Genomic DNA, 14818 nt, shown 5'->3' on the forward strand with positions numbered 1-14818 from the left:
GGCAGAGATCCAGCAGCTGCTTCCTTAACAGTTGTCTGCATTGTCCATTCTCACATACCTCTCTGTTAAAGCTCAGATGGAGGGACTGTATTGTGAAGCCTATGAATCCTGCAGCCTCTCGTTAAAGTGCACCAAAAGGCAGTGGCTTCAATTGCATCTTCTCAGGGAAGTCTTCATCTTTTCTCTCAGCTCTGCCTCTATTTCAGTGCTGTGACTCTGAGCAGTTTGATGGTGCACCTTGAAAGAGCCCCTTAGACCAGCCATGGGGTCCTCCCGCACCGCCTCAGACCCGTACCACAAAGATTCTTTTCCAGTTCAATTTTAAACTGTGCAACTTCAGGCTTTCAAGATGGTGATACTGCATTTCAACTTCAAGACCAGCTTTGACGCTCCCTCTGTCGGTCCCTCCAATCTTCCTGCAAGCTCACGATGTGCAGGTAAAGCTCCCTCTGGTTATTCTCCAACCTCCCCCAGTAACCCTGGATACCATTGCCGTTGTGGTGGACATTCCAGCCCTCCCCCATGAACCCATCACTGTTGATGTCCCCATGTCTCATGTGGACCTCACCCCTCCCCACCTCAAGTCTGTGGTGCATTGTCACATATAGGCTGCAGATGGCTCCTCTAATCATGACCATCCCATCTGCAGCCCAGTACCAAGGCAGGCAACCCCATCGCCATCGAATTTAAGACTATGAACACACTCTGCACACAAAGCTGTGCCTTATCCCAATTGAGCACACAGGCATTCCACCTCCCTGGAGCTGGACTATGACGTGCATGCCATACATAGCACTGTAGCATGGCTCACAAAGCCCCAGGACTACCTTTAATCTCTCACCCTGACTACGAGGTGCACAAAGCCCCAGGACTGCCTTTGATTTCTCATCCTGACTATGAGGTGCACAAAGCACCAGGACTACCTTTAATTTCTCACCTTGACTATGAGGTGCACAAAGCATCAGGACTGCCTTTAATTTCTCACCCTGACTATGAAGTGCACAAAGCCCCAGGGCTGCCTTTAATTTCTCACCCTGACTATGAGGTGCACAAAGCACCAGGACTGCCTTTAACCTCTCAATCTAACATCTTGGCTCCAGACCATGGACTACGACTGTCTTTCAGTGAGTTACCCCATTCCTTAATGACTGATCACAACAGTCTCCCTTCCCCTCCAACGCAATGAATCTCGATGCAACCCAGCTCTCTTGTGCCACACTAACATAACGCACCCATCCCCTCATATTCTGGTGTATGAGTGCACCCCCTCCCATTCATACAGTTCAATTCCAATTAACACCCTTGTGCATCTGCGTTCTAGTCTTCCATGTTGGTCTCCAGCTTCCCCACCCTCGGTCTCCCCTCTGCCTGCCACTGTTCCCTGTCCCATCTCTAAACTACCATACCCCATTGACCCTCGTCTCTGTCATCCTTCCTCCCACCCCAGTCACAATGCTGGTCTCTGTTTCAGAGTGCAACCCTGCCTGAATCCCGCAGCACTCACCGAGAGCTGTCCTCCCAGAGTATGGCGGTACCCACCGTCAGCAGACCAACCCTACACCCCCACCAGTGGGCATTGCACTGCCATTGCTGAGAAACTGGAGCAGCGCTGTTACAGGTAGGCTTCGAATGTTACCTTCACCTCAAAGTCACGAGCGAAGTGAGGGTATACAGCTGCGTGCCACTTATATCCAGGCATGCTTTTGGTTGGTTTAATTTCCCAATGGCATGGCATGTAATTGGGAAAAGGAACATGATTCCAGCAAGTAGCATTTTTGATGAGTATTCATGACGCCGGCCTAAATTTCACGTTTGGCGTATGCATCAAGTCAGCGGGCCCAGAAGTGAATGTGAAATGCACTTCCGCCCATGATCAGACCCCGAAGGTGGGGTGAGAAAGCCTCAGCGCTGCCAAAGGGGATGGCAAGAGTGCGGGCGCTGACAAAAACAAGTGTGCGGGTGGGCACTTCTAGCGAGCTCCTTGAAGGCAGACAGCTGCTGCAGAGCTGCCTCAGGGATCTACAGACCTGTAGAGATTAAATGACAAGAATAAAATGCAGCAAACTGTGTCTATTGAACACAATCAAGCACCTGACAGCAGAACTCAAAAAATATCAGTCCCCAGATACCTTTTCGTATTATATTTCACCCCGGACATTTCATCCTGCCCTTGGATGAGGTTTCATTACAAATGGCTGCCTGCCTGCCCATTTTGCCTGTGTGATGAGCGCAAAATCTCACAGGCAACATAAAATCATGGACGATAGGGTTTCTAATGGCCTTAATTGGCCCTTTAATTGTCGGCGGGCACAGCTCTGATTCCCCTGCATGCCCACCGACCTCATATTGCTCACGTGCGTGATGACGTTGGGGCACATGCTTGACGTCATTTCGTGCAATTTTACATGTGTTCGATTCAAGCGTGCACCCGCCCGATCAACTTAAATCTCCAGCCATGGTAATGCGTGCAAACGGCATTCCCGCCATGGAACAGCGAGAAACCCAACCTGCCATCTGCCTGCCGTGAAAGTGGTGAGGAGAAAATTCCAAATTGATTTCCTGTCGACGGGATTTTGACTTTTGGCCTCTCTCCAAATTTTGCACTCCCGTCTGTCAGGAAACCCGATGGCAGAACCAGAACATTCTGCCCATCATCTCTGCTATATTAAAAACAATAATCTTCACAACCATACAACCTATTCCTTGAACGAAAGGCATTATTAATAACCGTGGTGTAGCTGTACCACTCAAGCAGGTTTATTTAGAGTGCAATGATGTTTTTAGTTAAAATAATTGTTTGAAGCCACAAAGTGGAGCATAATGATTAACCTTTTATCCTGAAAATAAAAGCACAGCTCTTACATTTCTTGACATAAGATCTTTAGGTTTCTTTCATGATAATACAGCTCAGCTGTAAAAGATTGGGAGCTGCAAATGAGATGCATGTGGCTGATGCTAATCCCGGTTTATTTTATGGGCTTGTGAGTAATTTGATCGTCAAAAATTTACCTTTGCAGAAGAATACCAAATGCTTTTGTCATATCATTACAGTGGCTCTTGGGAGAAATTATTTGCAGGTAATTACAGTGAATTTTTGTACTGAGAACATGGTATAATAGTGATACTTTAATCGATTTATCCTTCATGCCTGTTTCACATTTCTGAGCCCAACCTTTATCTTTAAAATCTTTTCATAGCTGTTTTGAACACCTGATTTTATTGTGATCAACATTTTAACCAATGATGTTGTTTAATTCATGTGATGCAAAAGTTTCTGATTTGCCAACAACGCCTCTTAAAATATTTTTTTTAAGAATAGCTAATCACTTGAATTTCATACAAAAAGCTTCTTCACGTTAGAAGGCATGTTATATTCGAGAAATAGAAGGTAACCAAGGGACCAAAAAGTGAGGAACTTAAGGTAATTAATATCAGCAGGGAAAAAAGTATTGGAGAAACTTAAGGGGCTAAAGTCCAACCAATCCCCAGGACCTGGTGGCCTATGTCCTAGGATTCTAAAAGAGGTAGAGAAAGTGGATGCACTGGTCATGATTTTCCAAAATTCCCTACATCCTAGAACAGTCCCAACAGATTGGAACTCCACTATTCCAGAAAGAAGGGAGAGGAAAAACAAAGAACTACAGGCCAGTTAGCCTGGCATCAGTCATCAGGAAAATGCTGGAATCTATTATTAAGTCTTAACAATGCACTTAGAAAGTCATAATATGATCACACAAGGTCAACATGGCTTTATGAAAGGGAAATTATGTTTGAAAAATGTATTAGTCTTTTTAAGATGTAACTAGTAGGGTAAATAAAAGGAAACAAATAGATGTAGTATACTTGGATTTCCAAAAGCCATTCAATATGGTGCCATACAAAAGGTTAATATACAAGATAAGGGCTCATGGAGTTGGGAGTAATGTATTAGCATCGATTGAGGATTGTTAACAGGCAGGAAGCAGAAATGAGGGATAAATGGGGCATTTTCAAGTTGGCAGGCTGTGACTAGTGGACTGCTACAAGAATCAGTGCTTTGGCCACAGCTATTTACAATCTATATGAATGGTCTGGAAAATGGAGTTGAGGCAGAAGATCAGCCATGATTGGCAGAGCAGTGTCGACAGATCATATGGTCTACTCCAGCTCCAATTTCTTATATTCTTAAGCTGTTTTAGCAGTACTGGATATACGAAGTAGAATTTTCACATTTGCCTGTTTCATTTTTTTTTATTTTTCATGGCACTCATTACAATCATTTAATGGCTCGTTAATTGTATCAGTTAATCTGTGAAGCAAAAGCATTTGACTTGAGTATATATATTTTACACCACAAGTTAAGGGTCCTGCAGTAATTCCTCTTGTCCAGTCTCTCCATCCGACGAACAGTTTTAAGAAAAAGGTGACTGTCTGATGTCAAGCACAGCAAGAGATGGCCACATCACTTGTAGCCTAACTTGTAGTTTTCACCAATTATCAAAATAGAAAATACTGGAATTATACTGCAACACATTAAGTAAATTGTTTTGATTTTATAATCATATCAGAATTAAAATCAATACTTTATCCACTTCTTCCAAAATATTTCAGTAGTTCTTGAGAATTACTGAATTCCAATATGTTCATTAATTAGTATAAGAATAAATCTAGAAACTTAGTACAAACATCTTTATATAATATAGAAATGAACACATTTTCTATTTAGTCACAAGAATAACTAATCACCGTTTGTATAAAATACAGTAAAATGTATTCTCTCCAGCAAGCATAGTGTTGTGGTGCAATCAGTAAAATGTAGGATACTTACAAACTCATTACACATAAATGTTTGGCTGTAATGTTTTGAATATTTTTCTTCAAAATCTTTAAACTGGAATTGACAAAAAATTGCGTTTTCTCAAATAGAATCCACAAATTATCTTGTAAACAATCATAAAATTCCAGTGACTAACTACAATTTCATAAAGTCAACAGGGAGACTTTTGTGACCTCTTGCACCCTAACTAGGTGCCCGAATCCTATATAACCTGCCTTAATTACACTCCAGTCTTCTTTAACCTTTAGCTGTTTTAAGTTTCTTTATGACTGTACAATTCTCCCAAGTCCAGACTGTATTTTCAGAAATGACTGCTCCCTTCACAATTCGCTGCAAGACTCAGTGCTGTACAATGAAGCCTCTCTATTACATCCTCTAAAAAGTAATTATTGGCAAAATTGGAAATGTTATTCTGCTATTCTTACCATTTTCATCACAAGTTATTCACAAACAATGAATAGCTACATTGTTAGTAATAGGAATTATATCAGCTTTGGGAAGTAAAGAGATATTCACCTTTCCTCAAGTAAACCCTGCCCCGTAATCAATCACTACAAAAATCCACATCACTCTATCATCATTTAAAGCCACTTTTATAATCTTGCTGGAGGTAAAAGGCACTATTTACAAAAGTCCAACTAACAAAGTGCAATTCTGTTTGTTATCCATTGGGTTTGATCATGTTAATGTCAACTTCATAAAGTGGCACCAGATTTCACTTTGGAAGAAAGAGCCTGTTTGAAGCGTCGTTTTAAATCTTGCATGTTTGGTGACTTTGGTCGTGGAATAATTGATCCTCTTCGTTTTTCTCCATTATTGTTCATATGTAGTTTGCTCACTTCTTTGTAGACATGCTGAAAAACATCATACACATCCTCATAGTTTTCTCTGGTGGAGATTTCTAAGAATGTTGTACCAAGTTCATTTGCTAATTGGATGCCATCATTGGTCTGAACTTGTCTGGCATGCAGTAGGTCACTTTTGTTGGCAACAATGATCACAGGGACCTTCGTATCAGGGTACATTTTGCGGATATTCTGGTACAGGGGACGAATCAGTTTATAGCTATTGTAGTCTGTTATTGAATACACCAAGATGAAGCCCTCAGCCCAGTGAATACACCTGGAGACAAGGTCAGGAAAACGTGCACATTCTCCTTGAACCTAAAAACAAAAAGAAATTTATCAGAAAACAGCCCATATTTTAGACTAGCAAATTTAATGCCAAAGCAAAATTATTACTGTTCTATAACTGAGTAACTTGACTAATTTTATTATCTTGTGTATAGATAAGCTTCAAATCAAAACTGAAGTTTTTGATTAAATTAGTCTTCTTGCCAGTTACAATCCAAATAAACTGCAAACACTAAGAATGTCTTCAGGAATGCTTATCCGTTATTGATATCAAGTAATATATGTTTTTTTTTTCTGATTTCCTCAAATTCTTACCCCACAATAGTCACTGGTACAATACCTGAACACAAGGTGTGTCTTGCACTTGCAGTGAAAGCTGTTCTCCTTCAATATGAACTAGTCTTGAATAAAGATTTCCTGTGAGGTAAAAACAATGGTTTGTTAGAAATTATTTATTATCCATTCATTTGTGGTGTTCAGATTTGGTTGAATAGTTTAAGAAATACACACCTGTATTTGCTTCATAATCCCCAATAAACCTCTTTGTTAAGAACCGAACAATTAACGCTAGAAGGAAACAAAAATACACATTAATATTCCATTACCACTACTTTTGCAGTCATTCTTTTACATACATTTAAGAAATGATCATGTTCATTGAAGGCACCAGAGATACACAGTAGCTTTTATATCCAGTAAGTAACAAAAAACGAGGTTAATTCAGCAGCCCAATGTCTATCCTCTCTTTTAAAACAAAAGCAGCTTGTATATTGGTGTTCTGACATGCTAGATCTGCTAGTTTCAGTTGGTGTAATCCTCAAGGAAACTAGTCAATTTCACTAAGGCTGGCCGTTGTGATTATCTGTGTTGTTACTGGAACTTTTCACGATAGCAAGCCGGTGGCACTGCTATGGGTCAAAACTAACAAAACAATTTAAAATGAATCAGTTGCTAGGATGAAGACAGCCAGAGGTCAAACTTACATGGCCTGTCTCCAGACATCTCAGTCAAATATGGGGCATTCAGTAGAACTCGCCATAATGCAGAAAAAATACAAAATCAGTTAATTGTAGCGTAACATATTTTGCTTTGCTTTATTAATGCAGTGTGTAAACATTCTATGGGCCTACTTCTTCATGTATTTTTCTACATATGTGTTTTAATAATCTGGGGCTGGTTGTGTAGGGTAACAAAGGGCCCCTGAATGTTTGAATCCAGCTCTGGAAGGGCTACTTTATTTGCAGTACACCTTAAATTCTTTATTTATTTCAGGGACATTGAGGCTAGAATCACTGTAATAAAGGAGAAGCTTATTTAATATGTAAAAGTTATACACAGCTGTTTGTAAATACAACCAACATACACTTACATAGCTCCTTTAATGCAGTCATGCAATTATAATCAGATCAGGTTGTGTGAAAGAGTTCAGCACTGATTTGCTGCATCAAAGTTGGAGATCACTGATACATATGGTTTACTTGATCTCTGTTGATGATTTCACTATCTTTCACTGCAAGTGATTTTTGTCTAAACAGGAAGTTATTGTTAAACTAACATAGCTCTGTATAGTTCTGAAGTCTGAAGACATGCCATTTCCAGTTGAAGAGTAGAAAAACACAGCAAAGTATTTCTCAGTGAAAAGAGGATTACCCCTGGCTATTAAAATAAGTCAGGAGTCACATTAACTATCTCAAAAGGATATCAAATCTCAGTATTTTCTAATTGTTCCTAATTATTAACCAGGGCAACATTTGGCTTTGGGATTGACCAGGTAACCACAAGGTACTTCAATGCTTTTTTTAGTTTTGACCCAAGTAGCGCCACCAGCTTGCGCAATACTCCTGTACATCCTATATTTTTTCAATTTTGTCTGTCAGGAAATTGGAAAGAAGGAGTGGGAAGAAAAACACAACAAACTCATGAGCTACTACTCACTCCTAAATAATAGGGGTAATTTTCTGTAGTATGACTGCAGTAACAATACCATCAAACAGAAAACAAGTACATGTGCAGTTCTGAAAAACTAAAGAATTAGCCTCATAATTGGTTCATTCAGTGCGACACAAATAGCAAACGTTTAAACATTTAATTTCAGCTAACTGCACAAGTGGCTTTTTTGCCTTGACTTTAAGATACAAGTGGCTAATATTAAATGAGAATGTAAGAATTAGTATGCATATCCACTAACTTGGCTTACTCACACACATTACATTTGTGTATAAACATTCAATGGCCAAGGTGAAGATTGTGTTTTTGTCAAATCAGTTCCTATTACCATCATTCAAAGTACAATGCTTTTCTTAACTTTGCCAAAAATACTTGTAAAGGGAATTCTACTCACACTGGACATACACAACAAATGGTATATATTGAAATTGGATACTATTTAGATTATTTAGTTTGTGCATGTTTCCAACTTCATTGCAAACCTTTTGAAAATATCTTTGATAAATATTAGAGTACCTCAAAGCAAGCAAAGATCATGTGGAGAAGGGAAAGTTTTCCTTCACTTAATTTATACCCACTGACAGCATGAACATTGCCAACTTATTAAAAACACAGGAGGTGAAATTTAGTATTAAGACTTCCCTCTGCATTATTCTTGCAATGTAACTCAACCATAATTTCTGAAAAACACCCCCTTACTCCTATTCCAGCAGGTGTTTTCATGTTTTACAGTGTCTCTGTTGTCTTTGAAAAAGTGAGGCCACTAATTAATACTGATACCACAAGCAGTTTTCTGTTGTTGACTCCCATACACTAACAACTGCTTTGGTAGACTATACCAACTTCTTCCATGTAAGTCCTCCAATTCAGCTATTTGGTCCCAACTTTTCATACGGCAAATGGGGGATTGAGTTTGCACACCAATTATGACAAAATGAAAATGCCTCTTGAATATTAAAGATATCTAAATTCTACAACACCAGACGGCCTTTAATTTGGCTGAGATGAGAGCTAAATTATGATTTATGTGTATGCACAACCTTAAACCCCAAAATCTACATGTGTAATTAAAATGCTCGCAAGCTTTCCCAATTCCCATTAAGGGGAATGTGGATTCCATCATGGTTTCCAGTCCTCCTCATTTACCTTGACCTTAGCATGCAGACTAGTAGGATAATTCCCAGTTTAAAAGAAATATACTCATTGAGCATTTGTGTGCACACATTCGTAGCGCATACACATTTAAAAAAAAATTGATTCCTGCCTAGTGGGCAAATTAAGTGGTTTAGAGAAACACAGAACAAAGGCCAAGTGGAAACGGGTCAAATAAAGCAATGGCTATCTCACTGGTTCTGAACACCAGTAAGACAGCATTCAGTGCAAGTTAGATCTCTTTGCATTGGAACTGAACACAATAGCTTCCAAAGCAAGATACGGGCACTTATATATGATTGTAGGGATTTCTCCCCAATGTACTAGCCAATACTTATCCTTCAATCAGTCTCACTAAAAACAGATTATCTGATCATTAACTCATTGCTATTTTGGGGATCCTGCTCTGTGCTAACTGGCTGCCACAATTTTCTACATTACAACAGTGACTACCTTGAAAAGCACTTCACTGGCTATGAAGATGTTGGTTGACTCCTGGGGTTGTGAAAGGCCTTAGATAACAGTGAGTCTTTCTTTCTCTTTGGCCAAGCCTTTGATCACCAGTCTTAATATCTCGGTGTGTGGCTTGCTGTCAGGTTTTGTCTGATTAGTTCCTGTAAAGCGCCTTCGGAGTTTCACTATGTTAAAGGCGCTATGTAAATGCACGTTGCTATTGTTGTTTTGTTACTATCCATTCCCAACACACAATTTTTTCACAGTCTATGACACTAGGCAGTGTAAGATTAGCCACCCTATTCTCTTCTGGTAGTAAATTTCAGAGTCCGTCTTCAAAACTGCCTTTTCAGTGGAACCAAGCAGCCTTCAGGAACGGTTTGGCAATGCACTCCCGAGTCGGAGACTGCACTTGCCCACAACGTAAAAACGTTTTTCATGGGCACCAGGGAGAATCCCATTCCATCTTTGTGGGTTGAATTCAATCCTAAATTTCTGAATGAAAGGTCTGTGCCTCGGTTCCCCAGCATAGGAACTTAGTAATATGAGTTTTAAATCAATAGAAATTAACACAAAGTACACAAGAAGATACTTCATTTTGTAATGAAATGTTCAATCCTGGAAAAAAATAATCCAAGTCCACTAGGAACGACAAATATATTTGTCTTTATGTCCATCTGGTGAGATTGCACAGTTTAGTTAAAATAGTAAAGTGCAACTTTCTAGGCGAAAATCCTTTCCTAAGGTAAATTACCTTTCCAATGACTGAGAATACTGATCTCTTCAAAAGCAAATTGTTCAACGGTACAATCGACAGTTCTGTCAGCGTGTAGATTTTTCCCAGAGTAAACATGCCTTACCTGTTTTCCCAACAGTGCTTGATCCTAACACTGCAATCTTAATGTCCCTGTTCATCACATTATCGCATGACTCCGCTATTGGAACTAACAGCAAGTTCGTCGACATATTATACAGACGCATCGGTCCTTTCCAGTCGGCAGCCGACGCGATGGAATTTCAGATAGCGCCCGACCCGACTGAGCGAAGGGGAGGGTCACAGCAGGAACTCTTTCCTATCTGATCAGCAACTCACAAAACAGCAACAACCAGCGCGGCTTCACGCCAAACCTCTGGCGTTTCTCTGGGACTGGAGTCCGGGAGCTCCTTCCACTTCATATGTTGAGTCTTGTGGCCGAACATCCTCCCACCACTCACACAAACCAATAGAACTCGACTGACGAACACATCAACGTAAATGGGCTGAATACGTCCGTACGGAGCAACATCCTCACATTGTGTCTCCATCGAGGGTTAAGGGGTATATTTTAAGCTGCATGAAGTGGATGTTCAACGCATTGGGAATAAAACTATTTATAATTTTCACTTGGTCACTTTATTCGAACTTATATGTTGGAGAAATGAACGCCTTTCCTGACGGCCACCCACTGCGTGCCATCAAACACCAGCTCAGCCGGATGCCGTTAAGCACAACACAGTCCCATTCAGCCAAGGATGGCACAGACCGACACCAGTTGGTAGGGGTATGGGGGGTAGCGGTTATTTACTGGACTAGTAATCCAGACACCCGGCCTAATCCTCTACAGACATGAGTTCAAATTCCACCATGGCAGCGGGGGGGGGGGGGGGGGGGGGGGGGCAGAGGGAAATTGAACTCAATTCATGAATACTGTTGGAGGACAGTGGTCTGAGTAATGATGGCCAAGGGCAGAAGTTTACAATCCCCCACTAGCTGGTTTGCAGGTGGGGGTGTAAAATTCCCTGGGTGCCTTTCCCCACCCCAACCTCTCTGCAATTTTGCACTGGCAGGCGTGGCCTCGGGCACACTTAGCCTTAATTTGGAGGTGGCAGGAGGTTCAGGCAGGAATAGAAGTGGCTCAAGAACCAAACACTGACCTGATTCTGGACTCTGCGACTGAGCACCTGGGGACTGCTTGTATTTCCAGTGCTGGCCCTGCTGCCACTGGCGCTGCTGGGACTACAGAGCTGCTGGCCGATCAGATTGGCTGGAAGCTCTCTGAGGCAGGACTTCCGCACAAGGGTGGGATGGGAGTCCCGTCTCCAGCCAGTCCCGTCACCTCAGAGCATAAAATGGCTGCAGGCTGCTGTGAAACCCCAACTTCTGAAAAATCCTGCCACAAGCAACTACCGAATTGTTGGAACATCCTCTCTAGTTCAATAATGTCCTTCAGAGGACAAAATCTGCCATCCTTACCTGGCCTGACCTACATGTGACTCCAGACACACAGCAATGTGGTTGACTCTTAACTGCCCTCTGAAATGGCCTAACAAGCAAGCTGTATCAAACTACTACGAAAAGTCACATAAGAATAAAGGTGGGCAGACCGCCTAGCATTGACCTAGGCAAAAGTACATCCTGTCCAGTTGACCCTGCATAGGCCTCCTCATTAACATCTGGGGACTTGTGCCAATGTTTGGGGAGCTGTTACCTGGACAAGTCAAGAAACAGCCTGACAGTCATATTCACCAAATCAAACCTTACAATGTCCCAGACTCATCCCTCACTATCCCAGGGTATGCCTTGTTCCACCAGCAGGACAGAGCCATCAGAGGTGGCAGCACAGTAGTATACAATCAGGAGGGAGTGGCTCTGGGAGTCCTCAACATTGACTTTGAACCCCATGAAGTTTCATTGCATTGGGTCAAACAAAGATGAGGAAACCTCCTGCAGATTACTACCTTCCCTCAGCTGATGAATCAATGCTCCTCCACGTTGAACACCAGTTGAAGGAAGCACTGAGGGTAGGAAGAGTGCAGAATGTACTCTGGGTGGGTGACTTCAATGGCCATCTCCAAGTGTGGCTAATGTGATGAAACCTATACTTACCTGGCTGAATGTGGAGGTTGGGAACATTCATTCCTGATGAACCTTGGGCCTTTCGCATAGGTGCCAGCTGGGTACTGGCCGCACATGCGCAGTCCGGTTATTTTACATTCTTCAGGCCGAGGACCGGCCCTGTGTGCCTGCTTAGAAAGAAGAAAGAAGAACGGCATAAAAGGGCAGGTCAGATGACCTGGAATGGAGTGCCATGGTGAAGTGAGTGTGGCAGATGCTGAGACAAGGAGCAAGAGGGAAAAACCTACTCGACTTTGTCCTTACTAATCTACCTGTCACAGATGCATCTGTTCATTGCAGCATCGGTAGGAGCAATCATTGTACAAAGTTCTTGGAGACGAAGTCCTGTCTTCACACTGAGGATACGCTCTAATGTGTTTTGTGGTACCACTGCCATGTTAAATGAGATAGATTCAGAACAGATCTAGCAGTTCAAAATTGGGGATGTATAAGGTTCTGCAGTCCACAGCAGCAGCAGAATTGTATTCAACCACAATGTGTAACCTCAGGTTCAGCATATCCCTCACTTGACCATTACCATGAAGCCAGGAGACCAACCCATGTTTCTGTGAGGAGTGTAGGAGAGCATGCAACAAGCATGCCTAAAAATCAAGTGCGAATTTGGTGAAGCTGTAACATAAGGCAATATACATGCTAAACAGTGAAAGCAAAATGTTACAGACAGAGCTATGAGATTCCATAATCAACAGGTCAGATCAAAACTCTACTGTCCTGCCACATCCAGTCTTGAATGGTGGTGAACAATTAAACAACAAATGGACATAAGACACTCCACAATCATCTCCTTGATGGTGGAGCGCAACGTATCAATGCAAAAGATACGGCTGGAATATTTGTATCATCTTCAGCCAGAAGTGGTGAGTGGATGATTCATTTCAGCCTCCTCCTGGGGTCTCCAGCATCGCTGATTCCAATTTTCAGCCAATTCAATTCATTCCACATGATATCAAAAAATGAATGAATGCACAGGATGCTGCAAAGGTTATGGGCCCTGACAACATCTCATTAGTAGTCTTGAAGACTTCTGCTGCAGAACTAGCCACGTGCCTGGCCAAGCTGTTCTGGTCTGGCTACAAAACTGGCATCTACATGATGATGTCAAAAATTGGTAAGGAATATCCTGTCCACATAAAGCAGGGCAAATCCAACCTGACCAATTACTGCCCCATCAATCTAGCTCTCAATCATCAGCAAAGCAATGGGAGTTGTCACCAACAATGCTATCAAGCAGCACATACACAGCAATAACCTGTTACCTGATGCGCAATTCAGGTTCTGCCAGTGCCACTTGGCTCCTGACCACATTACAGCCTTGGTCCAAACAAGGATAAAAGAGTTGTATTCCAAAGGTGAAGTGAAAGTGACGGCCCTTGACATCAAAACTTGAGTCAACGGGAATCTGGGTGAAAATTCTCTGCTGGTTGGAGTCATACCTAGCACAAAGGAAGGTGGTTGGGGTTGTTGGAGGCCAATCATCTCATCCCCAGGACACTGCTGCAGAGTTCCTCAGGATATTGTCCTAGGTCCAAATATTTTCAGCTACTTCATTATTGACCTTCCCTCCATCATAAGGTCAGATGTGGGAATGTTCACTGATGTTTGCTACCATTTACAACTTTTTAAATACTGAAGTAGTCCTTATCTACATGCTGCAATACTTGGACAACATTCAGGCTTGGGCTGATGAATGGCAAGTAACATCTGTGTCACATAAGTGCCAGGCCAATGACCATCTACAACAAGAGAGCTTCTAACCCTCTCCTCTTGATGTTCAATGGCATTACCATCGCTGAATCTCCCACTATCGATATCCTGAGGATTATCATTGGCCAGAAACTGAACTGGACTAGCCATGTAAAAACTGCAGCAACAAAGGCATGTCAGAGGCTGGGAATTCTGCAGTGAGTAACTCAACTCCTGATTCCCCAAAGCCTGTCTATCATTTACAAGACACAAGTCAAGAATTTGATGAAGTCTCCCCATTTACCTGAATGAGTGCATCTCCAAGAACACTCAAGAAGCTCAACACCATCCAGGACAAAGCAGTCTGCTTGACTGGTACCCTGTCCACCACCTTAAACATTCACACCTTCCACCACCAGTACACAGTAGCAGCAGAGTGTACATCTACAAGCCAAGTGGTTATGGTACTGGGCTTGTAACCCCAAGATCAAGAGTTCAAATCTCACAATGGCAAAACTATGAAACAATGTAACTTCATCTGAAACAGATGGAAACGGGTTTTACTCGAAAGAGTTACAAGCTGCACTGCAGCAAATCATCAAGGCACCTTTGAAACTTGCGACCTCTATCACCCGAAAGAACAAGGGAAGCAGGCACATGGGAACATCACTGCCCGCAATTCCCCTCCAAGCCACACACCACCCAACTTGGAACTATGTCGCTGTTCCTTCATTGGTG

General features: G+C 42.0%; 1 protein-coding gene across 1 annotated transcript; it reads right to left on the reverse strand.

The window, feature by feature from the left end:
- Window positions 1–4216: 4216 nt before the first annotated feature.
- On the reverse strand, window positions 4217–10835 carry LOC121284476 (ras-like protein family member 11A). Its single transcript, XM_041199982.1, has 4 exons — window positions 10362–10835; window positions 6460–6516; window positions 6290–6366; window positions 4217–5979 (listed from the first exon to the last, which is right to left on the reverse strand). The coding sequence occupies exons 1-4, from the start codon at window positions 10480–10482 to the stop codon at window positions 5512–5514; spliced, it is 723 nt and encodes a 240-aa protein (XP_041055916.1). The 5' UTR covers window positions 10483–10835; the 3' UTR covers window positions 4217–5511.
- Window positions 10836–14818: the final 3983 nt, after the last annotated feature.

The sequence above is a fragment of the Carcharodon carcharias genome, chromosome 11, assembly GCF_017639515.1.
Source record: "Carcharodon carcharias isolate sCarCar2 chromosome 11, sCarCar2.pri, whole genome shotgun sequence".
Classification (NCBI taxonomy): domain Eukaryota; kingdom Metazoa; phylum Chordata; class Chondrichthyes; order Lamniformes; family Lamnidae; genus Carcharodon; species Carcharodon carcharias.

Coding starts and splice junctions, on each gene's coding strand:
- LOC121284476 (XM_041199982.1), bottom strand. CDS start 10,482: ATGCGTCTGTATAATATGTCGACGAACTTGCTGTTAGTTCCAATAGCG. Junction 6,517..10,361: donor AAGCACTGTTGGGAAAACAG/GTAAGGCATGTT, acceptor GTTTCCTTCTAG/CGTTAATTGTTCGGTTCTTA. Junction 5,980..6,289: donor AAGACACACCTTGTGTTCAG/GTATTGTACCAG, acceptor TTTTGTTTTTAG/GTTCAAGGAGAATGTGCACG.